The 27,590-nt window shown below is 47.2% G+C and overlaps 2 protein-coding genes across 2 annotated transcripts; both read left to right on the plus strand.

Moving 5' to 3' along the window:
- The first annotated feature begins 1,141 nt into the window (after window positions 1–1,141).
- Window positions 1,142–8,831, plus strand: sncaip (synuclein, alpha interacting protein). The gene is made up of 10 exons (XM_084457351.1): window positions 1,142–1,254; window positions 2,477–2,574; window positions 3,442–3,514; window positions 3,731–4,635; window positions 5,090–5,269; window positions 5,394–5,507; window positions 5,888–6,013; window positions 6,176–6,345; window positions 6,443–6,532; window positions 7,178–8,831. Exons 2-10 carry the CDS (start codon window positions 2,518–2,520, stop codon window positions 8,151–8,153), a joined length of 2,691 nt encoding a protein of 896 aa, XP_084313477.1. The 5' UTR covers window positions 1,142–1,254; window positions 2,477–2,517; the 3' UTR covers window positions 8,154–8,831.
- Window positions 8,832–13,677: 4,846 nt separating this feature from the next.
- On the plus strand, window positions 13,678–24,972 carry snx2 (sorting nexin 2). The gene is made up of 15 exons (XM_084457034.1): window positions 13,678–13,814; window positions 16,120–16,255; window positions 17,100–17,254; window positions 17,428–17,500; window positions 18,253–18,296; window positions 18,525–18,666; window positions 18,794–18,872; window positions 19,768–19,843; window positions 20,623–20,736; window positions 21,096–21,189; window positions 21,969–22,174; window positions 22,536–22,679; window positions 24,316–24,396; window positions 24,492–24,563; window positions 24,738–24,972. Exons 1-15 carry the CDS (start codon window positions 13,707–13,709, stop codon window positions 24,786–24,788), a joined length of 1,575 nt encoding a protein of 524 aa, XP_084313160.1. The 5' UTR covers window positions 13,678–13,706; the 3' UTR covers window positions 24,789–24,972.
- The last annotated feature ends 2,618 nt before the right edge of the window (window positions 24,973–27,590 follow it).

Below are 27,590 nucleotides of genomic sequence, written 5' to 3' on the forward strand. Positions count from 1 at the left end.
TGTATATACTTAGTAACAATGGAATTATGTTAGCCTGCAATTCTATTGCAGTTAATCACATGCCATGAGGTTGTAAATATCTCATGTTATCATGAATGAATAATGTTCCATCCCTTCAATAAAGGTGGATTCATGTATGCTGTTTAGTGTGACCTGGGTCATTCTTCAGCATGAACATCTCTTCTGCATGATACAGCAATGGATACCATAGACTCTGATCAGATGAACACAGTAGAACACATGGACAGGATGACTAGGTTCATCATTGCACAACAAAGCAATGTTCCTTGGGCAGCTATGGCTCAAGAGGTAGAGTGGGTCATCCAATGATGGTAGGGTCTGCGGTTCAAATCCCGGCTCCTGTCCACATTCCGAAGTGCCCTTGGGAAAGCCACTGTTGCTCCCAATGAGCAGGCTAGCACCTTACATGGCAGCTGTCGCCATTGGTGTGTGAATGGGTGAAGAAGAGGCCATTGTAAAGGCTTTGGATAAAAGCGCTATATAATCCACCATACCAAATGAAGATGTGTCGGTTACTAGCTTCAACACTAGATGGCAGTGTTGCCTTCAACACTAGATGGCAGTGTTGCCTAGCTGTGGTCGCAGATCAAAGTGTAATATAAGTTGAAAATCTCATTTCATGGAATGTGCACATGGATATTTTGATCAAATGACCAAAGGATATTTTGATCAAATGACACTGACTATTAAATATATGTTTAATTGAATGAATGAGCTCATTGATCACAATCTGGAGTGCCTACAGTGGGTTTCATTTTTAGACATGTATATGTTCATAATATGAATAAATCTAAATCAAAAGGGTTGTGTGAAATTGACTGACTTTTTGCTATCCCGTAAAGTGACAAACGTTTTGGTTGAATACTGTAGCCTATAATGTACTTTGTCCCATTAATGAACTAAGCCAATGGGTTCATGTTCATCAATCTCTTTTGCATACTTTAATTTGATTCATATTGATGTTCAAGTGGTAAAAAAAAAGATATATTTCTCGAGGAGAGCGGAGTTTAATTCTAAGCCTTTATTCTAAGGGTATAACGGGACCTTAGAATTGTACTTCCGCTATCCGAGCTGGCCTCGGTGCGTCAACTTCCCATGTCAGAAGCCTTTGTGCTTTCAAGGCAGCAGTCTGCGAGTCAGGAAAAAACAGCTGGATCCAGGATTCCTGTCTGCCTAGCTAGTCCAAGCTAGCAAACACTCGAAAACTCGGGTAGTTATCAACTCAGCAGCAAGGTACTGTGAAAGAAAACAAGGCAGTTTTTTAAATCAAATATTTTAGCTTACGTGTACGTTAGATAAGGATTCTTGGTCTCTTTTCAGCGGCTGATTAGCTGGTTTTCCGACTCCTCCGTGTTAGCCTGCCTGGCTAGCCTGAGCTAGGCTGGAGATGCAGCGGATGATTAGGGGGTGATGCTGGCCTGTTGGTTTGCTAACAGTTGGCGTACAGTTGGCTATCTAGCTAATATGAGTGATCAGCTTTGATCAAACTATGCCTGTAAGCTAATTGTAACAATTGTGTGGATATTAGCTATAAAGGTATAACGTTACGCATGGAATGTTGTAATGTTGTCTAAAAGTCAGCTAGCGTATAAACATCCTTAATCCATTGCATAAAAGCAACTCACGCTAAGATTTTCCTGTGCACAGGCCAGGGTTTTTCTTTGTGTGTGTGTGTATGTGTGTGTGTGTGTGTGTGTGTGTGTGTGTGTGTGTGTGTGTGTGTGTGTGTGTGTGTGCGTGTGCGTGTGTGTGTGCGTGTGTGTTTTGCTATTCACCTTTAGATTTTACATAACGTGGTCCAAAATGCTTGTTCTTAAAATGAAGCTGCCAAGAAATCCAGGTCATCGGTAAGCCCTAGCTCAATGCTGGGCCTAAACGAAGGATGTAATAATAGTGTTAGACCTGCTAGGTGCCCACATCTTTATGGCTACTCCACCCACTGAAGTTGACACAGTTGCCTAGCTAGACTACTTGCAATCAGAAGTTACACAAAAATCATGTGGTCACACGATTTACTTTGATAGAGTTTCCACAGGCACAGGAAGTGGCGCTGTTGTTCCTGGCGAGATGAAGCGAGGGAGCAGCCAGGCCAGTGGGGCACAAACACTGTTATCACAATGTTTCTGTAACTGTGCTCTGTTCACGACCCAGCTGTGCTATAACATTCCCCCGGGTCTTATAGGAATAATGAGCATGATCCTGGCCTGTTGACTCTTTGATCAGGCTGTGAATAACTGGCATAAAGCCGACTTTGTGGTCTATTGTTGAATTAAACCTGTGTTTGGATAAGACATCACAGTGTGCCAGACTGCCTGACTGTATCTAGTTAGATTAAGCCATTAAAAGATAGTTGGTTGACGTGTGTGTGTGTGTATGTGTGTGTGTGTGTGTGTGTGTGTGTGTGTGTGTGTGTGTGCGCGCGTGCGTGCGTGCGTGTGTGTACTCTCTCTTACAGGTTGCTTCTCCCTGGGGTCTGGATGATAATGCAGACTGAAGATGGAAGCTCCTGAGTACCTGGACCTGGATGAGATCGACTTCTCTGATGACTCAGTGGTGAGTAGGTTACAGGACTACAATAGATTTACAGTAGACTTAACCAGTTGTGTGTGCTTTGCTCAGTCAAGATTCCATATCAGCATTCCAAAACAATCCGATTTAATTCTAAAACTGCTCAAGACTGTCTTACAGTTGTTGTGTCTGAACCGCCCATTGTAGTACTTTGAATAACAATGGAACTGGCTTCCTGTCATAGATCAGTAGCTGCCTGGTCCACCGAGCCAGGCAGGGTATTAGAAGGTCACATGCTCGGATACAGTTCTGATTTAATCTAATCAAATCATTCTGTTTCATGGTGTCTGACACAGCTGAAATACTGTGTGATATGTAATAAGTAAGGGATAACATATGGCCAGCCGGTCATTATTGAAAAATAAGAGCCTGACAGTGCTTACGGAACCCTGAGGTAAAGCTGAGGGGTTTTGTAACGCACTGAAGGGCTCTTATTTTTTGATAATGACTGGCTGGCCATATGTTATCCCGCTTATTACACGGCCATTTACCAACGACATTAATACTAAAAGTTACACTTTTTTTTATTTCGCCAGCAAAATGGTTCCGTGTGCTGCTTGGGCAATGGGCATTTTCAGAGATTGGCTTGATACAACAGCCAAAAACGTTATTTATTATTATTATTATTATTAACTGTTTAGAATGTTCAGCAACTTTCAGACAACTTTCAACTGTTGTCCATTGACATATAATGTGTTGCCCTTAGCAGCGTTCAATATTGCTTGGTTGCCCTTGACGTCGGTCAATGACGGTAGAATGCACGATTTTCCAATCAGAATCGAGTATTTTAGAGAGCCGTGTAATAAGCCATTGTAAACTCAAGTATTTCTATTGGTCTCTTCTTGTTGACAGTATTCTGTGACGTCCTTGAAGAACATCCCAGAGTTGTCTAGGAGAGGCGATGGGCCAGGAGAAGACAGACAAGGTGTGTGACTTGTTCTCCAGTGTCAATAACCCCACTATTCAACCTATGTTACAGATTGTAACTGTCACCTCTTAGCAAATACTGACTGCCTCTTGTTTTCATGAATCCCAAAGTAACAGATAAAGGATAGTGTTGTTCTAATATGTGATATAAGCTAATAAGGAGAAGTTCTTACCCAGTTAGTGTGTGATGCATGTTGCGTCTCTTCATGCTCAGCCCCAGCCATCCCATGGAGCCGGGGGGGTTCCTCTCTTGGCGGGGGGGGCATCAAGCCCAGCGGCATGGCCGAGGTCCACAGCAAGTTCAGACCCGTGAAGAGAGTCTCCCCCCTCAAACACCAGCCTGACACCTCGGACGCAGAGACAGACAGCAAGGCCCAGGGGTCACAGGGTCATGGGGAGGACAGCAAGGAGGAGCCCCCTTCTGACAAGCCCTCCGAGGCCGGGGGTGAGGGTGCGGGGGGGAAGGCGCGGGCCGCCGGTGGAGGGGGGGGCGGAGGCCTGTTCGGGGAACTGGAGCACTACGACCTGGACATGGACGAGATCCTGGACGTCCCCTACATCAAGTCCAGCCAGCAGATGTCCACGCTTCCCAGGGCGCACCAGGACAAGCGCAGCGCCGGAGGCGGAGGGGGCGGGCTCGGCGGCGGCTCCGGCAAGACCTCCACCCTCCCCCACAGCGAGAGTCTCAGCGGGGCCACCCAGTACTGCGTCCTGTCCCCCGTCAAGTGGTCCGATATGAGGAAGTCCAAGTCCATGGAGGCTGACTACCACCTGCGGCCCTCCGTGGGGCCCTACGACCCCCCAGGGCCACTCAGCTGCTCCTCCCTCTCAGACACAGATAAGCTGGCCAGCCGGGTCTACCCCGACAGCCAGAGCCACAAGCTGGGGATGGGAGGGGTGGTGGACCCCCCAGGGGGGCAGGCCATGATGTTCCCCCTGCCGGGGGGGTCTGGGGGCAGGCAGGAAGGGGGCGGTAAGGTCTGGGGGAGCGGGGGTCAGGAGGGCAGTAAGACCTGGGCGGGCAGCAGCTCCAGGTCTCACGGAGGGGAGGTGGACGAGGAGACCAAGAAAAACCAGAACATCATCAACATCATCAGAGAGGGACAGATCTCTCTACTGGTATGTGTCCTCTGTTCTGCCGAGAACCTCTTTCCTTCACAGTAGTGGCTGCTTTAACTACGCACCATTTGTTTATTCCTGCTACCATCTTTAGCCAGAAGGCAAAACGAATCCGCTAATTCTCGCATGACAGGATAACATTATTCAGCATGCTGTTGTTATACAGTTATATTGGAACATGGCTCTGTCTTCCTCCTTGCCTTCTCCCTGACCGTTATAACCCCCCCCCCCCCCCACACACACACACACACACACACACCACACACACACGCACAAACACACACACAGACACTCCACCCCAACTGTTACCTACTGTACATTCACTCACACCCCAGCTTCACCTACCTGTCTTACCTGTCTCCCCCTCCCCCCTCCTCACCTGACTGTCTACCTGTCCACCCCCCCGCCCCTCCCCCCTCACCTGACTGTCTACCTGCCCCCCCCCCCACCCCAGCCTCACCTGGCAGCAGAGAACCTGGAGCTGATCAGAGACGAGCACGGGAACAACCTGCTCCATATCTCTGCCTGGTACGGCCACGCCGACTGCCTGCAGCACCTCACCTCGCTGCTGGGGGAGGACGGCCTGACCGAGCGCAACAGCCAGCAGCTCACCCCCGCCGGCCTGGGGGTCAAGGTTCGCCCGGGACGAGGGCGGGGACACCCAGTTTTTTGTTTGTTTGTAGACGGGGCAGTGCGCGCCCTAGGAAATTAACCTGACTCCACTCATGCTGCGTGTGTGTGTGTGTGTGTACACACAGAACGGCCACCTGGAGTGTGTGCGGTGGATGGTGAGCGAGACGGAGGCCATAGCGGAGCTGAGTTGTACCAGGGACCACCCTAGCCTTATCCACTACGCGGCCCGCTACGGACAGGTAGCACACACACACCCTGGAGCCATCTCACACACACACACACCCTGGAGCCATCTCACACACACACACACACACCCTGGAGCCATCTCACACACACACACACCCTGGAGCCATCACACACACACACACACACCCTGGAGCCATCTCACACACACACACACACACACACACACACACACACCCTGGAGCCATCTCACACACACACACACCCTGGAGCCATCTCACACACACACACACACCCTGGAGCCATCTCACACACACAGTTCAGTGTGCGTATGTTCAAGGAGTACAAACACATACCTTTTCCTGTCTGCCTCTCTCTCTCTCTCTCTCTCTCTCTCTCTCTCTCTTTCTCTCTCTCTCTCTCTCTCTCTCTGTAGGAGAAAGTGTTGCTGTGGCTGCTCCAGTTCATGCAGGAGCAGGCGATTTCTCTGGATGAGGTGGACCAGCATGGCAACAGCGCTGTCCATGTGGCCGCCCAGTACGGACACCTCACCTGCATACAGGTAGCTTAGAGTAATAGTCACATAGTCTGTGTAATAGTCACAGTATGATCTGAACTAGGCATGTAGAAAGACTAATACTCCACTATCCCTCTCCTCTGCTCTCCTACTCTCCTACTCTCTCTCCCCTCCTCTCCATTCCTCTCCTCCTTATCTCTTCTCCAGACCCTGGTAGAGTACGGCTCCAACGTGACCGTTCACAACCAACAGGGCGAGAGGCCTTCCCAGAGTGCCGAGCGGCAGGGGCACACCACATGTGCGCGCTACCTGGTTGTCGTGGAAACGTGCATGTCCCTGGCATCTCAGGTTGTCAAGCTCACCAAGCAGCTCAACGAGTGAGTAAAACACATGCACACACGCGTGCACACACGCACACACACACACAAAGAAATGTGTCTGATTTTGTGATGTGATTATTGTATCTCTCACCAGACAAGCTGTAGAGAGGCTGGCTCTCCAGAATCAGGTCCAGAGACTCCTGGATCCAACCAAAGGAGAGGGAACTCCCTCACGATCTCCCAGGTCTGCTCTGCTCACACACACACACACACACACACACACACACACACACAATTCAAGATTCAAGATCAGTTTATTGCCATGTATAAACACATACTATGAATTTGCTTAGGTCGATAGTGCATGCACTGATGGAGACATTACACAGGTTGCAGGACAGGACAGGACAGTGCAAATACAATATACAATATATCCGAAAAAGAAAAAGTACAAATGCAAAATACACAATACATACAGAACGGAGTGTGGTGAGAATATGTACTGTGTGTGTAGAGGGTAGTGTGATCTACAGTATGTACGATGCTTTATTTATGCAATGTGTGTGCTGTTGTGATATATGGTGCAAAGGGTGTAGAGTCGGGGGGGGCGGGGTCATAGGAGGACACAAACCTTGTTCATGAGGCTGATGGCAGTGGGGAAGAAACTGTTTTTGTGGCGCGAGGCGCAGGGGAGAGTCTACTTATGCCTACTTATGTAGACTCTCTGTCTACTTATGTAGACTCTCACTGCCTCTCTCTCTCTCCTACACAAACACACACACACACACATTCATCCCAAGTTGGCTCTGTATAATGTATTATCTCTACATTTATACTTCACTGATCAAATGTACTAATACATGCTTCTTTCCGTCTCCTTGGTGACCAGTTCCCATCAGCCCTCAGTGGAGGCGTGGCCTGAGATGACACTGACAGCGGAGGGCACTCCCGGAGACAGCCATTGGGTGGTGAGGCAGGGAGGTTTAGCTGCGGACTCGGTTCTGCGTCAGCTCCTGGGGAAGGAACTTCCTCCTGGGGCGGCGGGGGGCGGAGCTAACCCCCCAGGGCCGCTGCGCAGGGCGGGGCTTGCAGAGAGGAGGGAGCTGAAGCTGGCCAGACTGAAGCAGATCATGCAGCGCTCCCTCAGCGAATCAGACTCCGACGCTTACCCCCCAGAGGAGGGCAAAAACGGAGCCCCGCCCACCTCCGGTCCGCGGCCCGAGAGGCCAAATCACCTGCCCATCGCCGAGGGTGAGGAGCCAATCAGCAATCACCTGCCCCTGGCGATGAAAAAGCACGCTCCCTCTTCCTCTTCCTCTTCCTCAGAGCGCAAGTTGGCCTTCTCTCATGGGGCCACCAAGTCTGTCGACGGCGCCCACAACCCCTCCCCCACCTCAGACCGCAGCGACCCGGACGCTCTGGGCGAGGCTTCCGGAGAGTTCCACGACGTCCACGGCCAGAAGGTCACCACCAGCCCCAAGAGCGCCCTGAAGTCCCCGTCCTCACGCAGGAAGACCTCCCAGAACCTCCGGCTCAGAGTCACCTTTGACGAGCAGGTGAACCAAAGGCCGCAGGAGCCAGAGGCCAAAGGGGCTCATGGGAAAGAGAGTTCTGGAAGGACTACAACGAGCAGCGAGTCGTCAGACACGTGGAAACGCCCCTTTGGAACTTTCCGCTCCATCATGGAGTCCCTGAGTGGCAATCAGAACAGCAACAACAACAACAACAACAGCCAATCAGCTTCCGCTGTCAAGCAGCACTCTGGTTCCGGAACACTCCAGAGCTCGGCCAATAGGAAAAACACAGAGACTAAAGCGGGGCCTGGTGGGCCGTCCAAGACCAGGAACAAGAGCAGTGCGGTCTAGAGGTCTGTTAAAGAGACATTCCACTCATTAAATGTCTTTAATACCCCCCAACACAGTGTCTGACACAGGCGGAGACACAGCAGGGGAGAAGTAAAGGATGTGTGTCGCCTTTAACAATGTTTATGTTCATGAAATACTGTCCCTGTCCAGGTCAGTGACAGGGTGACTGGTGTTCTTCATGCATCTGCACACACACGACTGCACCTGACAGACTAGCATGCACTCCAGCACAAACATATATCTTTGAAGCCACTGTTTATATTTAATGTCTATAATCAGCGTCACAAGTGTTTATTTTTAGTTCTATCATCTATGCAGTGTTTTTTTTGGTTCTGACCAGGAGTACAGGTCCTGTACTGTATGAGTTCAAATGTCACGGTGAGATTATAATGACTGTAGTGTTTCATTTGACGTCTTGATACCATGAGCTGTACTTAGTTACATGTATTGATGTTTTTATCTGTGTAATTGTCTAATGGACAACAGTTCAAACAATTGTTTGTTTGATTTCCTCGCAATGCAAAAAAATGACTGAGGCAATAGTAGTGAATGTTAAACCTAAAGTTTATTTTATATTTCAGGATGTTTTTTTATGTATGTACAGAGGCAGAATGAGTTCATACATCATTCGTTGGTCTGTATTTAAACTGTTAAGACGAACTGAACTGAAATAAACAGTTTCATGTTTCTTATTCTTTGTTCAGTGGAATCAGTTTACAGTCGGACACAAGTGGTATTTTCACTTTGCCTAGTCAATCCTAGATGAATATTATTGTTGGGTTATGCTAACTGGCACATGCCAGAATGTATTGTATTTTGCATCGAAAAGCAATACAAAAGTTTTAATTATAATACCCCAATTGATGGGTGTTTGGTAATTGTGCTTTTCAATCATAGTTAATATGAAATATGGTTCACACACTGGCCATTAGTGAGATCATGTGATGACTGGTAAGTCGTCAGTGAGGTAGAGTACAGAGTCGGATGCTTTAAGATTCCGCTGCTAGGAGACATTTCTCCTCGCCTCCTCTTCAGCCCTGCGGTTCATGTTACAAAAAACAAGAGCTATTTTTTCAGAGAAGTTAAACTGATAAATTAGACCTCATTTATTGGACACCAGTTTGAGTCAATATCCCTGGGAGCCCGTCCACACCTAGGAGAAGCGGGGTGCTCTAATTGGTTGACGCTGTGAGATGTGAGGGGAAACGTTTAGGCACGGGGCGCCGGCCCCGGCGGGCAGCGGGAAAATGGAGGAGACAAGCGCTTGATTTGACAAGGGGAGTCATCTATAGATTTTTGTGTCCGTTGTTTTGGCTTATTTGTGTGTGCTTTACTCAGTCAATCAAATATAATTGACACCACTGGGCTGTGTTGTTGCAGGGATGACAGCAGTTAATGCCAGGGAAACGGCAGGCGGGAGGGAGGGATGGAGGGGTGGGTTGGGGGGAGATGGAGGGAGGAAAGTTCTCTCTGTGAAGGATAGAGGAAGGTTTCTGCCTGGCCGGTGACAGTTTCTCAGCCGTCAACGGCATTAATTGATGTAAGGACAGAGATGATGGATACTGATAAACACAACCTTTAAAAAAAGGAGAAGGAAAAAAAAGAAGAAGAGCTAATTGCACCCTGCGTCTCCCTCCACGCATACTCACTCAGTCACGGCCTCCCATGCGTTCTCACTCACTGACTGGCTCAACCGCTGAATAGTATAAACAACCATACATACACAGCCTTCAATACTCACTCACTACACCCATGCATATCCTTCAAGCTAGCTGGGCCGCAGGACGGTGAACGCCACAGTGTACTAAGGCCTGTGACTGGGAGCCTGAGCCAGAGGCGTTTGACTGGAATGTTTGGAAACAGGAGGTCAGCTCTGGCAGGCTCAACACACCAGGATGACAAGGAAAATATTTATCACCTGAGTTTCACATAAGTAATTTATCCTCAGTATGTAACCTAATGTAGCATGCTTGCATATTATGGGTTGCATGTAGCATAAAGGTTGTGAACTATCATTATCCCAGGGAAATAAATGCCTTGTATCCTGACAGGAGATGCCACTTTTCTGTTAAACCAGAGGGGGGCAGCATTGCTATTCTGAATCTGCAGAACAGATTTATACAGACCACACACAGTCCCCAGATAGGGCTCAACATTTGCCTTTTAGAAAATAAACCTTTTTCTTGCTTTACAAAACCTTTTCTCAATATTACCATTCATAATTTTCCCTTATTTTACCCCTATTTTACATGTCACTGCTGCTGCTCAGGATCTCTCTAGAACAGTCCGGTGATGAACTGCTTGTGTGGTGGAGCCCAGATTCAGACCCCATGAGAAACTGATTAGTCTCTACGGTCTGCAGTAGCCTACACACCAAGGCAACACACAGCACTCATTCACATCTTGAGCATAACAGATCGAAAACCTTTCAAAACACTTCAGTGAAAAGCATGAATTGGTTTGGGTAAATATATTTTGAAATACAAACCTGTGAGAGGAGAATGTATGCTGTGGAACGAGTCAAGTGTTGTCCAACGATATGTGAATAAAGTTGCTCTTCATCTCCCTGGGAGAGAGCATGGTGGCATGTTGGTTTCTGACCACCAGTTCTGTTCAGGCGCCAGGAACTCCATTCACACTCCGTATTAGGACAGGAACGGCAGAGCTTTACATAACGCCTGATGAAACACCATGGCAACATACCATATATTACTGATGGGTCTCTATGGCCACATACCACATCTACAGTAACTGGGGGCAGCCATCACTGATGTAGGCAAGAGGTTGGTCAGCATCGCATTAGTTTAAACATTCAGATAGTTATTCAAGGGGTCTCATAGATAGACCACCGCTCTATTACAGACAGAAAATACATGAACGCTGGTTCTGATATCCGCTGGAGCACACAATTGGCCATTTTGCCTGGCCTAATTACAGAATTAAAAAAAAATCCAACAATCAGTAATTGGGCATTTAGTCAGGCCTAATTACTTAATTAAAAAATCCGGCCTTGTCACCGTCTGCTCGGGACCCCTGCCGGTACCTGTGCCAAATATGAATGCTATCAGGCCAACGGTGTCTGAGGAAAATGGAAACAGACAGAGATACAGAGGTTTGCTCATTCATGTGCCACCTGCAGGCTGCCATGGGCAGTCTGTACATAGTGCTATCACTAATTGTTATGTGCTGCCACCTGCTGGCTGCTGTGGGTGTAGTGTGAAGTGCTATCACTAATTGGCTAACACTAATTTAGTTGGCCATAATTAGAGAATCCGGCCCTGTCACCGTTTGCCTGGGACCACTGCCGGTACCTGTACCAAATATGAATGCTGTCAGGCCAACGGTGTCTGAGGAAAATGTAAACAGACAGAGATACAGATAAAGAGTTGCTCATTTATATATGTAGATATATCTAGATGACTATAACAATAACTCATTGTAATGTAGACTTTTGTATTGCATCCCTGTGCTGTGAGAGGACCCCCCCCCCCCCCCCCCCCCCCGCCCATTTGAGCAGAGTGATCTCCTGCTCTATGTGTACAGGAGTAATGATGCTAGTTTCTGGAGCAGCCTGTAAATCAGAGCAACATTAGGGCTGTCAGCAGGACCTCAGGAGACACAGCAGCACATCTCTAATACCCCAGACTCACGAGACAGCCAATTCCAATAGAATACAACAGAACAGAATATTTTATGTTTCTTCCAGATAGACCAACATATCGCTACCATGATAATGATGAACATCCTCTCTTTGGAAACGGTCTCTGCTAAAGAGATTTTGTGCAGCCTATGTTTAAGTCAGGTTTTGATGGAGATAAAGAGATAGACCGTGTGTCTCTGTGTGTCACTCTCTGTCTGTCACATACGTATGTACTGACTGAGAGGTGTCCCTGCCCCCCCCCCCCAGTCCAGACCTCTGACCCCCCCTGTCAGCCTGCCTGCCCGGAGAAATTGTTCAGAGAAAGTAGCTGTCAGGTTGCATTGCTGAACCACTACAACTCAATCTCATTTCTCAAAAAAAAGGTTTCCAAAACCGTGAGTGACTCTCTGACTGAGTGTGTAGGCGGCTACAAAGGCCTACAGTAGATGTGTCCCTGCTACGTCCTGTGGTCTGCTGTTGTCTACGAAAACTTAATTTTCCATCTGTTTTCCAGCCTTTCAAACAGTGATGATAAACATGTCTGTATAAGCAGGCAGATCCAGTGTGACCCAGAGGAGGGCAGCTTAGCCTCATCAGCGCTCGTCGTTATTTAATCTCCCCATGCCCTGAGCTGACTCTCCCCTCCACATCCCAGAATACGGCCAGCTCTCCCCATCCCTGAGACAGTTGGAATATTACACATTACTGTCCAAGGGATCTTCTAGCTCAGTGCCATCTGGTGCAGTCAGCAAATCAGCCAGCCAGGCATTTTGGCTTGGCAGCCCGGTACGGGGCCATGGCAGTACAGTCAGTGTATATTTATTGGAATGCAATGGCTCCTTTAACCTATTCCATTGATCGGTGAGTGTCTCCCATTAAGGCAGGGTAGGGTGTCCATAGGGAGAGGGAGAGGCAGTCCCTCACTGTCTGCCTGGCACTCTGCCTGCCCCACCCCCCTTCCCCATCCTCCCTCTGGGGACAGCACAGATACACCACAGTATCATTTAGGCCTCTGCCGGCTCTGCCACCTGATTTGCTGTAAATAACAGCTCATTACAGCGGAGCAGACAGGAGAGACGGAGTCACGGCTCAGTGGAGGTGCCGCTGTGTTGCAGCCTGTCTCCGTTTCTGGACTGACTGGGGGGCCTCGGGCCAGTGTGTGTGTGTGTGTTAGGGGGGTCCCACGAGACTCTATCTTGGTCTCTCCAACTGTCAGGGTTCAAGGCGACAGTTTAGTTTGAGGACTGAAAATGCCCCCCCCCCACCACCACCACACACACACACACACACCAGCCAAGCTCTACTGTGCCCCCCCCGTAAATGACTTTTAGCAGTGACATTTAGTTAGAGGCAAGACAGATGTGGTGGCAGTTTTCTTAAATCACCTCACAGTGCTGTACGGTGCAATTCATCCAACTCAATTTTATACATCTTTAGAAGACATATAGCATTGAGCTGCCCCATTTGTTCTGTATGACATCAATAAAAACATCTCTCTCCAGCGCCTATAACTCATTTGTATCCTGTGGGAAGTTATCAGTTATTGGTACAATGTTACAGTGTGCGGCTGACTTGTGCTGTGTACCGAACTGCCCATTTATCTATCTGTCTGTAATTGCTTCCAGCTGCCATGAGCTGTAGGCCTACACTTCTCGTTTCATGAATGGAGAATAGCCTACTACTAGTTCTATTCTATCATATTCCATAATGAAGAGATGTCCAGGATAAAAGAGCAGAGCAAACTGTTATTCTATTCTGTTCTATGAGTTAGCCTACTGACTGCAAAAAAGGCGGAAAGAGCGCCCGGCCTGTCACAAGTCTGAAACTGTTCCTGTGTCACATGACAGCACCGCGAACCTCCTGACTCCTATCTGTCGATTGTTTTCTTGTGCGGATATTGTAGCAGAGGGAAGATGGCGGAGGAGAGAGAGCCTCCACCGATGGGAGATGCTGGACAAACTGACTTCAGGGAGGTCGAAGACGGAGAGGACCTCTTTGTCAGTACGCTTTCCACGCAGGAGGTGAGAGCGATGATGCAGGGTTGACTTTGTCGCGGCGCAGCGGGGCGGGATGCTCATTGATGCCAAATCGTGGGGGCTGTCAAGGAACCTCTTTTACTCTGAGCTATGCTGCTAGATATGAGTCGAGGTTGTTGCGATTGGGATAATACGAATTGTCTGGATGACTAGTTTGCAATTATATTTCAAGCATCGTAGATCATCGTTGGGAATATAATGTTATAGTCAGCTCACTCTGAGCCAAGTGCGCATACTGGGTGGGAGTCAGGGGGGCTTCTTCGCGGGCGTCATTGTGCGCCTAGTAAACGCAGGATCTCTATGCACTTTACTCTCTTCCGGGTTTATAGAGTCAAGATCAGATGACTGTCACACAGGTGTGGCACGGGGATAGTGACCGGAGAACAAACTCCTGGGAACGGTTTACCTGAATAAACAGTGCGTGATATGACTGAGACTGGCGGCAATCACCATGAGTGTCGCCTGCAGTGAGTTTGTTTAGCTGAGTAACATCAATTAGAGGGTTGGGTCTTCACCAGGAAACATTGAATAGGCTACTGATTGTGTGCATTTTGCACTGCCAAATTCCATGTGTCCCTTTTTCCCCATTTTCGAGTATTGCAACATTGGATGCCACCCATGCATTCTCTTTTGAAAGCAGCCTGGCCTTAAGAGTATTGCAATTCTACATTCCTGGAATCCTGGGAATGGAGCTTTTTTGCATGTGTCATCTATTTGCACATTTCCAAGAATCCCCCCCCCACACACACTCACACACATAGGCGCACACACACATACACACTTGCACTGTTCCATTACTCGTGATCCATTCTGTCAGCAAGCCAAGCCTATCAATCAGTTGCACACCTCTTTTGTGAGGAAGGGGAACTGAGAGAAGGGTGTGTTTATTGTAAAGAAAGTCCGTTAGAGGGTTCTATAAACAGGAAGTGAACAGCAGTAGTGCGCGGTAGTGAACATGCGTACACATTAACCTATAGCTGACCTCCTCTCTGTTCTGTAGAGGTGGACTAAGCCAGGGCCAGGAGGAGACCTTATAGGCCTGTCTCCTTCTCTCTCTCCCCCCTCAGCCTGTCCTCCCCTCCTCCTCCCTCCTTCTCAGCCTGCCCCACCCCACCCCCTGTTTTTTTTATATAGCCTAGTTAATGTAGTAGTTTTTATCACTACTGGCAAGGAGATGACATGAGTCTGTTCCAAGAATTTTTAAGTGTTTTTTTTATTTGCTAATCAAAAGTGTGTGTTCTGAACTGTGTTCTGTCTATCGAAGCCCCACAGTTGGGATCATGTAGTCTCGTCACAGCCGCAGGCCTAGTGGCCTGGTTGACTCATTCTTCTGTGTGAGGTGAACTGAGAATGTTGAGGTCAGCAACAACCAGCCACTCACTCTTGCATGCTTTTTCCTTCCCATTCTCTCATTCTGTGCTGAGTAAGAGGGAGGAAGTGTCCAATTATCACTCACGCTTCCTGCTGTTCCCCTTAGCTCAACTCTTCTCCCTTCCTGGACTGTCTCTAGAGGGAGGTGTTGATGAGGAAGTTTCAGCCAATGAAAACCTTGGCTGTCAGCCCTGGAGGTCTGCCTCTCTCTGTGATGCTCCTCCAGTCCTCTAATCAACAGCGGTTTGGGTGAAAATGTGGACTGAAATTAGCCTATAAATTGCATTTATAGGCTACATCCCAGTCCCACAGCTCACCAGGGTTCACTGCTACAGCAGTATTTTGTTACTGGTCATTGGAAATACTGTGGTGTATGCCTGGCTGACAGTTTTCCTGTTGCTTCCTGTCGAGAGATGGGAAGGAGAGGAAGTTTCTACAGAGACCATTGGTCATCTCAGGACATGTGACGCACGGCAATATGTTGTTTATACTGTACTGCTATGCTACTAGTACCATCAATGTGCTACTGTACTTATCCTAGACACTCCCACTAGTGAGGCTAGGATCCAGTATAATACATGTCATTCAAGCCTGGTTCCCCAGACACAGATTAGGCTAATTTTAGTCCTGTAAGAGATAAATCTTTCCTAGGAGATTTCACCATGGTTGGTGACCATGTTGGTGACCATGGTTATACTCTAAAACGAGGGTTAATCTGGGTCTTGTTAACTAGGTAGCTTTAGGTGAACTAGTCCATGGAGGGGCAGTGTGATTCACTGGTTTGGATTGATTGAGTTCATGTGAACAGATCTTTATAGAGATCAGACAGTAGGTCTTTAGATGTACTCACCAGATCTGGTCCTGGTCTCTCTGTCCTCCATACTGACCGAGTTGTCTCCATGGTTCTGTGTGTTTCCAGTCGGACCCGTCCTCTCCAGACCCGGAGCCCCCGAGCTTGCCCACCGAGGAGGTCACTGTGGAGGTCAACGCCAGCTCTAATGGACCCAAGCAGGTTGACGCCCTGTTTGACGATGACCCAGAGGATCTGTTTGCAGGTAGGATGTTCACATTACCTTTCTTTTGTGTACACACAGACACGCGCGCACACACACACACACACACACACACACACACACACACACGCAGGCATGCAACAGCATGTTATTATCTGTTAATAATAATAATGGGTTTTATTTATTTAGCACACTTTAAAATACAATAAAGTCTCAAGGTGCTTAAAGGTACCCCGAGGAGTTTATTTTTGGTTACGAAACAGTCTCATTTTAATGTGGGTGAATCTACATTACCCACACTTGTTTATGTGTCCATTTTCGACAAATGTCGTTTCTTCTATGTAGTTTATTTTTAGATTATAATTTCGTGGTCGGGTCGTCCAGAACTTCCTTGGAATGACGAAACGATTTACTGCAGTAGCCTACGCCGCCGACAAGAGACAACGCGAGCAAATATGACCGTTATATATTGTCAAAAGTAACGTTACTAGTAAGACCTATGTAATTACCTTGTCGGTGGCGATCGTTCTGTCTTCAAAACACCCGGCTCAGGTAGCTAAGGTTTACGACAGTACGCGGGGAGGCTCATGGGAAATGTGGTCTTTTTGGGCGGAAAACACTTCCGCTTCCTGAAACTCCTTGTAGGGCCTTTAACACAGAATACTAAAACAATGTACACAAAATCAAATAACATTACAACTAATCAATTTAAACAACAAATCCAGCAATTACGAAGCAAATGAATGAAAATATGTTATAGCCTGTCGTGCTTGTGTGTGTGTGTGTGTGTGTGTGTGTGTGTGTATGTGTGTGTGTGTGTGTATGTGTGTGTGTGTGTGTGTGTGTGTGTGTGTGTGTGTGTGTGTGTGCGTGTGCACGTGCGCAGAGGCCACAGAAGAGGTGTCCCTGGACAGCCCAGAGAGGGAGCCCATCCTGTCAGACGGTCCCTCCCCCGCCATCACCCCCGTCACGCCCACCATCACGATCACACCGCGCGGCGACCTGGGACACGTAGACATGTTCAATGCCGACCTGGACGAGGTAACGCCCCCACGCGTTCTGGGTCATAAGGTCATGTGGAGGTCATTAACTTGATCTCCTCGGAGGGACTGCCTGTAGACTCCGTCAAGTCTGCAATGTGAAACGGCTGTTCAGGACCATTCACACTGGTGTTGTGTTGTGATCGATCTGTTTTGCTGTCTGTCGTCTTGTAGATCGAGGAGGAGGAGGCGGAGGGAGGGGATTCATTTGACATGCATATATCAGTGTCGGATCCGGAGAAAGTTGGTAAGAGAATTCTCACTCGTCAACACCCTACTTCTATTTCCAGGAATCGTTATAGTCCCTTTGCTGATGCTGAACTGGACGCTGGCAGCCTAGCTGTCCCCGCTGACTGCACAGAGCTGCTGACCCCACACTTCCTGTTTCCTGTTCACCTCTTCTCAGACCTGGGCGAGACAGAGCTTAGAGTGAGCTTGATTTAGCTTATGAGGCGTGCTGAGTGGACGTGGTTCACACTGTTGGGACCATCCCATACTGTATGTTCCAAGTCACCAGGCTAGCTAAACCTAACGCACCAAAAATGGCTAAATCAATCATTTTGCACCCCCCTCCTTGCTGTGCTGAGGTGAGCCTCAGGAGTATTGTCAGGTGTACAGGGTGGTCAGAGGCCTGTTAACAGGTCGTCTTCAGAGAGCCTGTCTATGTGTGGATCAATAAAAACTGTGGACCAGAGGATCTGCTGCTAGGGCTTCCATCCAGGCAGAAGATGGGCTGCTACTGAAGCTGCGCAGGTCTGACTCTGAAGAGGAGTTGGTAGGGGGGCGGGGACAGGCGCGCTGGTGTATTCTTTGGTTAATAAATGCCCTGTAACTACACAGGGAAACACTGCACTGCAACTTGTTTCAGTTCAGTCGTTTCCAGGTTTAACAGTTGTGATAATTGTCAATGTTCACTGAACTCCTCCTAAACTGCATGTTGAGAGGTTGAAGGTGCAGCTATGGTAGGTTTGTGGTTGATGAATGTTACCTCTCTTCCAGGGGATGGCATGACTGCTTACATGGCATACAAAGTCACAACTAAGGTAGAGAACAACATGGAGTCTGTTTACCACTGAATTTGCATCAGCCTGCACATCAATGATTTTCCGATGACTGTTTTGGGAAGTAAACGTGCAGCATCTCTCCACAGTTATCTTGATACAATTCATCTTTCCTCCTCTCTATGTCCTCTTCCTCTTTTACTCTCCTCCTCTCTCTCCTTCTCTCCTCCTCTCTCCTCCTTTCCGCATGTCTCCTCCTCTGTCCTCTAGACATCCATGAGTGTCTTCAACAGGAAGGACTTTGCTGTCAAGAGGAGGTTCAGTGACTTCCTGGGTCTCCACAGTAAACTGGCCTCCAAGTACCTCCACATCGGCTATATAGTCCCCCCAGCCCCTGAGAAGAGCATCGTGGGTAGGAGACATGAACGTTTCTGTGATGTAGCAGAGCTTGCAATGTTGTTGTGAAAGTTTTATTGCCAAGGTTAACCTGTTTTTGTATGTTTGTTTGTTTGTTTGTTTGTTTGTGTGTCCCTCTTTAGGGATGACCAAAGTGAAAGTGGGGAAGGAGGATCTGTCGTCTACCGAGTTTGTGGAGAAGAGAAGATCTGCTCTGGAGAGGTAACGTAGAAACAGAACTCCTCATCCAACACTCCATTTACAGGTAAAACAAATCAATAACAGCGGCAACACTACAGCTGCAGAATGTGTCGGGTTAATTTGTTGTCATGATCATTATGACACATACAAGCTCTGCCGCTGACAGTCAGGCTTGTTAAACAGCAGCCTGTCAGAGGAGACACTTTAACAGCTCCCACGTTCGACAGGAACTTTAACATGAAAATCCACCCGTGGTCTAAAGAGCATTCTTGTTCTGGGCTTTTGTGGCCTAAAGGTTAACCAGAAATATTAGGTAAATAATTATCACGGGCATGCTCCCTTGGCCTCAGAGCTGTCAACACATACACAGTACACACACACACACACACACACACAGACACACACACACACACACCAGGAGATGCTCTGAAGCTTTGGTGTGTGGGCTATTCTCTGGACAGCACTCTCTGACACGGCTGGTATTCAACCTGCAGCCTGTCTCCCTGGCAGCGTGTTTTTTTGCTTGTTCTGATGAAGGGAATAGCAGCGAACGTTAAGTGAAGCGCTGACATTTCTCTGCCCTTTTATCAGTCTGCTGACTGACAGTAAGGTCAGTGTTGACCAGCGGGATGTCAGCTCGTAGAGCTCATTGGCAGAGAACTGGACCCTGATGGCTACAACCGGACGTTACTCTCAGTCTGCTCACCTACAGAATTATCATGCCAGTATATTTATGAATAGCGGCAATCTTTCATTATGGTTTTTCCTACCAAAATCATGTTTTGGTGGAGGAAATGTTGCATTATTTCATCCTCTCACTCAAATCATTATTAGATGATCATACAGGTATTATCTCTGCTGGTGGCATGCTGGTGATGGTCTGTGTCAGAGGTCACGCTGTTCTCTCCCCTGGCAGGTACCTGATGAGGACAGTGAAACACCCTATCCTGCTGAAAGACCCTGATGTCATACAGTTCCTGGAGAGCTCTGAGGTAGAAATACATCCAACCTCGTTAGAACCTCATTCTAATTTTAAACCGTAACATAATATTGCAGTCCAGTGTTGTTTGAAAATTGCGTAACATTACAGTCCAATGTCATTCTAACATTCTGATAATGTTATAAGTCCAACCTCATTTTAGCGTTGAAATAATGTTAGAGTATCCTGTTAAATTCAAATTGTTCATAATTTTAATGTCATTGAAGTCAGAGTGGCTGAAAACTGTTTTTATTGTTTTCGTAATTTCATTGCGCCTTACAACATTTTTCAGATGTGATTTTGCAGTCATGCTTTGCAGCTCTAAGTTCATCTCAATTCCATTGTAAGATTCTAATAGGAGAATCTTACGACCACAAAGCCCTAGGTAGACTTCCCCCTGTCTGTGTAGTTGGACTGATGGCCCTCTGGAATGAGTCTGGGATCCTCTCAGCAACAAACATGCATTGGCCAGAAAATGGCCCACTAGCGTCATGGCAGAACAAATCTATACGTTCCTGAAACAACAGTCTTCATCCCTGCTAATGAAATGGAACTGTAGCGGAGAAGGATAAATGGTCAGCAGCAATTGAAAGCTATTTTTGCCCCCTATTGTCCCTCTGAGAGTTTTCCCAGAGAACGTATTAAATGAGATTCCTGCAGCATTGAAATGTATGGGAGTGGAGAAAACCCCACTCAGCCCCTGGGCTCCCGCCTGGCCCCCGGCCCTCAGGGGACGCCGGGAGCCCAGCCTGTTAACCGGTTTGTTTGCCCTTATTTGTCATTTTATCCCAGCTGCCGCGAGCGGTTAGCACACAGGCACTGAGCGGGGCGGGAATATTGAGGATGGTAAACAAAGCTGCCGACGCTGTCAACAAAATGACAATCAAGATGAATGAATCGGATGCGGTAAGGGCTGATTTCTGGACTTGAATAATGAGACGAATTAATGAGGGCTCTCCTGCTGAATCCTAAGGTTGTGGGATGGAGGACAGAAGAGGATAGAATTGCTGGTGGGGGGTGAAGAGAAATACTATTGGGGTGATTTATTTTAGTTTTACGGTTGGCTGGTACCGTTTATTACTGTATATTTGTAATGCACTATTTATCCAGTTATTGTGATAATATCTATACAACTATATTTCATTGAATGCATAGTTATATTTCATTTGTTAGGGATTTGGTTGAAATAAAAAGTGTAAAAGTATATGGCAATGACTCTGTAATTTTTTTATTGGTCATTATAATATTTTTGATTTGTTATCCAGTGGTTTGAGGAGAAGCAACAGCAGTTTGAGAACCTGGACCTGCAGCTAAGGAAGCTACATGCCAGCGTGGAGTCTCTTGTCTGTCACAGGAAAGGTAACAACGCACCTACAGCACCCTCCCTCTACACACCAAACACCTACCAAACACCTACCTCCTCCATCTAACACCTCCTCCCTCTACACACCAAACACCTACCAAACACCTACCTCCTCCATCTAACACCTCCTCCCTCTACACACCAAACACCTACCAAACACCTACCTCCTCCATCTAACACCTCCTCCCTCTACACACCAAACACCTACCAAACACCTACCTCCTCCATCTAACAGATACCTCCTCTCTCTAAACACCGAACGCCTACAGCCTATACTTGCTGTTTGACAGCGCTTAAACACATGTTTAAACAAGTTACCTCCTCCATCTAACACCTCCTCCCTCTACACACCAAACACCTACCAAACACCTACCTCCTCCATCTAACAGATACCTCCTCTCTCTAAACACCGAAAGCCTACAGCCTATACTTGCTGTTTGACAGCGCTTAAACACATGTTTAAACAAGTGCGTATTTTGCGGCGCTTTAATTTCGGAGGACCTGCACAGCCAACCGCAGCCAACACTCCAAAGGAACACAGGAGATGCGCGGTGGCCATCTTTTGTATGCGTACGCATAGTTAAAACCATGTACCGTATACCACGGGCTTACCTCCTTCCTCTACACGACACCACAGTACATTCTCCCTCTACACACCAAACAGCCCCTTACAACAGCCCCAGCTATGCATCCTGAGACCCATTCACCATCATACTGTCTGTTTGAGAAATACGTAACCATCGCCCGTCCCCTCCTTTCCCCTCCCCTCTCTCAGAGCTGTCCGTGAACACGGCGTCCTTCGCCAAGTCAGCGGCCATGCTGGGTAACAGCGAGGACCACACGGCGCTGTCGCGGGCGCTGTCCCAGCTGGCGGAGGTGGAGGAGAAGGTGGAGCAGCTGCACCAGGACCAGGCCTGCGCTGACTTCTACCTGTTCTCTGAGCTGCTGGGAGACTACGTACGCCTCATCACCGCAGTCAAGGTACTGGACAACTATGGAATAGGATAGGATAGGATAGAATGGAATATAATAGAATGGAATGAAATAGAATAGTCTAGAATAGAATGGAATGAAAGACATTTTGTATTTAGAATAAAGACTCACATACTGTAGACTAGTCTCTTTTACAGTGTCTGAACGGTTTTGACAAAATGAGTTTTTCCCTGTTTCTCTCATCTGGTTTTTCTTACCGCTGTAGAGTGCTCTAACTGTCTTTCTTGTGTGTGCTTGTGTGTGTATGTGTGTGTGTGCGCATCTGTGTGTGTGCGCATCTGTGTGTGTGCACACGTGTGTGTGTTGTGTGTGCGTGCGTGTGTGTGTGTGTGTGTGTTTGCGCATGCAGGGTGTGTTTGACCACCGGATGAAGACGTGGCAGAAGTGGCAGGATACCCAGCTACTGCTGCAGAAGAAGCGGGAAACCGAGGCTAAACTTCAGTTTGCAAACAAGCCTGACAAGCTGCAGCAGGCCAAGGACGAGAGCAAAGAGGTGGGAGGATGCTGAGACACACACACACACACACTTGCACACATACAGAGTAATGATGCTCCAAACACACACACACACACACATACACACACACAGTAGTAGTACTGGTGCACTTCAAACACCAGCATGTAATGGAAGAAAACCCGTGCGTAGTTAGAGGTAGACCTGTCAGAACATGGCAGGAGAGGACAGATGCAGTAGAGTTGCTACTGTAGGTTCCGTTATTTAAGGAGAACTTGTCAGACTTCTGGTTTAGTCTCAAGCCTGACAGCTCTCAGAAAACACAGAGAACAGCACTGGTCTGCGTCTCAACCCGGCAGCACTGCCGGCCAAATCTGTTTCCATGTGTACTATTGCGTAGTCAAGATAGATCAAATTGTGTTGGTTTGAACCACACACGTTATCCAGACTCAGTGCAGGTAGTATAGTAGGTATGGTAGTACAGTTTGTAGTAGGTATAATAAGCGCACACACCCATAATTCTAGTGTGTATTAGAACCATGTCAAATCATTGAGCCACACTGCCCCCTGTAGGCACTGACAGGTAATGAGTTTCCTCTCAGTTTTCCTCATCACAGACTCATCCCTGGGTTGTTATCCTGTCATACCAGCGCATGCTGCTGCTGTCTGTCGATATTCCCTGAATATTGAGCCTGAGTTGACTCTCTCCCCTTGCACTCCTGGATGTTGCATACTAACTGTTGCGACTGAGCTACAGTATTGCTCATGCTGGCTAAAGTGCATGGATCTTCTCCTGTAGTCTGTGTTAGATTGGCTACAGTGAGAGGGCCTCCCTCTGTAGGCTGTGTGTGATTGGCAGACGTGAGTGATGTTGATGTTTTGCGTTTGTTTGGTGTGCGAAGCAGCGTTTTTCAGCCTCTTTAATTTCTGCATTATTCCCCCGCCATGCCTTCCTTCTGCAGGAGATTGAGGAGGTAGGACCCCGAGCTCAGCTTTCCTCTCTCTCCCTCATCCCTCCGTCCTTCCCTCATCCCTTTGTTTATCCTCCGTTAGCTCACGCCCATCTTAACCCCGCTGCCCCCCCCCACCCCCCCACCCCTAGCCCTCCAGGTCACATGTCCGTCAGAACACCATCTGAAACCTGGTCTGTGATAACCGGCAGAGTTACGGACAGGGAAATGCCTGCTCGTGTTCGGAAATTGGGAAATGTTTTGAAAAGAAAGACGAGGTTTTGCCAAATCTAGAATTTCAAAGGTAGCTTCTCTTTGGAAACCTAGACCTTCACACTGTCTAGAATAGAATTTCTGTGCAAAGCTCTTCATGAGACTGTCTCGTCCACACATAGAACAGACAGGCTGTTTGTGTCTGTAAAGGGTTAACAGTAGCTTGACTAACTCAGACCGTCATTCTCCTTCACCCGTCTCCATCATTAAAGTGTTAGGTTTAGATGACCAACTTTAATGATAATTACCATGGTAACCTCACATCATCAGGACTAGGATCAGCTACAGGCAACTGACCAGAGCATTAGCCCCAGAGACTGACCTTTAATTGTCCATCATAATTACATTAGCTCACATACAGTGCAGCCGTCTGGAGACACTATTATGTTCTTTGTTCTTAATGTGCGTAACACATGACTTGATTAATGGAGAGATGCTGTGGTTGTTTCCAGTTGGAGGCCAAGGTCCAGCAGGGAGAGAGAGACTTTGATCAGATCTCCAAAACCATCCGGAAAGAAGTCAACAGATTTGAGGTTAGTAGACGGGCAACTGCACATGAGTCATGTCAGTCAGAACAGCTTTGCCTACAATAATGTTGTTGTTTTGCCTTGGTTTCCACTTGTTACAGAAAGACAGAGTGAAAGACTTTAAAACTGTCATCATCAAATACCTGGAGTCCCTTGTACAAACACAGCAACAGGTACAGCCGACATTATAGAACTGTCCATGAATGGACAGTAACCTATTATTTTCTATTAACTCCATAACTGATATTTCCCCCTAACCTCACAAGTTCCCAGATGTGAGCGGCATGGTGTGATCTCTCTGCTCACAGTGGTCTCTCTCACAGTGGTCTCTCCCCTCTCTTCCTCAGCTGATCAAGTACTGGGAGGCCTTCCTACCAGAGGCCAAAGCTATCGCCTGATTGGACAGCCAGAGTAACGTCCACCACTCTGACCCCTGGCCCCGCCCAATGATCACACTCTTTCTTCTGTTTATGTCCAATCACAACCTCCAGACGACGCACGGAGACACAGTAATCAACTTTGACTTGCAAAAAAAAAAAAATTAAAAATCCTGATTTTTTTAATAGCTCACCCACTCAACCCGCTGTTTTTTGAAGCTGTGATGTCATCAGAAGGCGACGTGTGTCCCCTTCCTGCTCTGATATCAGTCTGAGAACTGTGATTATTATGGGGTGCCTGATCCAACACTACTGCTAGGTCTTAACCAGTATGATTTTGTATTCTATCTTATTTTTGCCACCAAATGTGCAATGGTTGAAAGATTTGAGTTGATTATTTGTATTTGTTTAATTTCAAAGCCTTGTCTGATTTTTTTAAATGTTGGAATCTGTGTTTCGAATTTCGCATTCCTGTGTCACACATGTTTGAGTATTTTAATTCTAATAAAGGATTGCATACTCATCATGGATTCTAACATCATCTTTATTAAGATTACTTAAGACTGCACTTAACTTAAAATATGAACTTATTTTACATTACACTATTAACCTTTTGTCATATTGCTCAGTCCTTCAAAAGGCCTCAAATAGCATATCATCTTGAAATGTGTCTTGAAATACTACAGTATACATTTAGAAATGTTCTTAAGGGAAATTTAGGAGTAAGTAGTACTAGTAGTAGTAGTATATTCCTGTGGTGGTGGTGGTAGTAGTAGTAGTAGTAGTAGTAGAGGTAGTAGTAGTAGTAGAGGTAGTAGTAGTAGAGGTAGTAGTAGTAGTAGTATATTCCTATGATAGTGAGGCTTGTTTCCTCAGATTAAGGACATTTTAGACCATGAGAACAAGGACATGAAAGAGTAGAACACCCTTTGTGCTGCTGACCTGTTCTGCCGTTAGTAAAACTGCCAGTTGGTTATAATCATACTGAACACAGGGAGTGGCTGGTGTCTGTCGAGAGGATAACTGGCCAGAGTAGGAGTCTCCTGAGAGCTCGTTTTCAATCACAGTTCAACTGTGTTTGGAGTTAAAGGGCTGGTGATGCCTACTTCCCTGACAGACTATCCCCAGCTCTGCATATGTAGCTACATCTCCACACTCACCAGAGGGACACAGTCGTTTGCATGGTGGCTGTCAGCCTATTGACTAGCTGTCATATTTAGGCTTTATGTATCTGGATGCATGATGAGCCCCCTGTCCTTGTCGTCCTGAATGTGTGCGTGTGTGTGTGTGTGCGTGTGTGTGTGTGTTTGTGTGTGTGTGTGTGTGTGTGTGTGTTTGTGTGTGTATGATTTGGTTCTTCGGTGTGTGTGTGTATGATTTGGTGTGTGTGTGTGTGTGTGTGTGTGTGTGTGTGTGTGTGTGTGTCTCGTTTAGCCTGTCTGCGTGTGTATGTGCCTGTGTGTACAGCATGCGTGTGAGAGAGTTAGTGCATGTGCGTGCAGGTCAGTGTGTGACAGCCCTCGGCACAGGCCTGGAGCTGGGAGGCACCGGCTTCTCAGTACTGGTGAATCACAGGTGTTTCTACTAGTTCATCCTCTGTGTTGATGTGACACAACACAGCAAATTCTTAGGGGAGGGGAGATATGAGTGGCAACTGATGAGACAATGCATGAAATAATCTGATTGCTTTCTTCTTTTCGTTTTTATCATGAATAGACTATATTGTGTTAGATTTGGGGTTTGTGAAAACTTAACCCCTACACCAGTTAATACCATCATGTAAATAAAACATTTTTTAGGACTTAAATGGAAATAATTGATAGTTGTCACAGTGTATGGCGTATTCTCTGGTACGACCCAGTGATCGAGCATATTCTGGAGACAAGCCTATTCTGCCTCCTATAGGCCAAACATGATCCTGACATGACCCACATTTACCTCAGGTTTAGGATAATGTAAGCACATTTATACAGCTCATCAATTACACAAAAACACACTCGCAACACATCTCTGTTTTCCCTGTAGCTGTTCTCACACTCTCTCCACCCTGAACTCATACACACACACACACACACACACAAACACCACGAGGTAAACAGAACAGAATGAGCAGAGAGCTGGAGAGCAGATAAGAATGTTGTCTGGCGTTGCCTTTATTTATCATATCTCCCAATAGCAGTGTTCTGGTGCGTAGTGGTCAACATACAGTGACCTTACTTGATCAAGTACAGCCCCACAGCCACTGATAAGGAGGCCAATATAATAGAGAACACTGAGCAGGGTGTACTGTAATTACTCCTGTCCTGTCAGAGGAGGGACCCCGGACCCCTGGCGATTCAAATCTGAGGCCCGCCAAGGCTGGGGAGCCAGGCTGTGCCAGCAGAGACTAATATCACACTGCTCCAGCCACATGGCTGAAATTGCACCAGTTTGTCATGCACACTCCTGCCAGTGCAAGTGGGCCCCCCCAAAAAAATATAATTTGCTTGAAAACCTTGAGCCTCCTTCCTCCCTGACTTCTTCCTCTCTCCTCCAGGAGGGGACTCCAGTCTTCTTCTTAGTGGTTTAACATTAGTCTATATCTGCCACCAATTATCAGGCTGGTCTCTGGCCTCCCTGTCTGCCTACTAGATGATAGACTCAAACTGGCCATCAGAAGGATAAACATTCCACAACATCTGAATGTCTTTTCCAGACTGTGAACGTGACATAAGACAGTTTCTCATGGCTGTCATTCTTCTTTTTCATCTTACTGAATCAATCCTGCTTTCCTATTGGATGCATCTGAACCTGTAGAGTTTAGAGCTCTGTAGTGTTAATTCA

The sequence above is a fragment of the Borostomias antarcticus genome, assembly GCF_949987555.1.
Source record: "Borostomias antarcticus genome assembly, chromosome: 23".
NCBI lineage: Eukaryota > Metazoa > Chordata > Actinopteri > Stomiiformes > Stomiidae > Borostomias > Borostomias antarcticus.

Bases quoted from the DNA above. Each gene is read 5' to 3' on its own strand.
- sncaip (XM_084457351.1), top strand. From the start codon at position 2,518: ATGGAAGCTCCTGAGTACCTGGACCTGGATGAGATCGACTTCTCTGAT. The intron at 2,575-3,441 runs GTGAGTAGGTTA...TCTTGTTGACAG, and splicing joins ACTTCTCTGATGACTCAGTG to TATTCTGTGACGTCCTTGAA. The intron at 5,508-5,887 runs GTAGCACACACA...CTCTCTCTGTAG, and splicing joins ACGCGGCCCGCTACGGACAG to GAGAAAGTGTTGCTGTGGCT.
- snx2 (XM_084457034.1), top strand. From the start codon at position 13,707: ATGGCGGAGGAGAGAGAGCCTCCACCGATGGGAGATGCTGGACAAACT. The intron at 18,667-18,793 runs GTAGGAGACATG...GTCCCTCTTTAG, and splicing joins CCCTGAGAAGAGCATCGTGG to GGATGACCAAAGTGAAAGTG. The intron at 18,873-19,767 runs GTAACGTAGAAA...CTCCCCTGGCAG, and splicing joins AGAAGATCTGCTCTGGAGAG to GTACCTGATGAGGACAGTGA.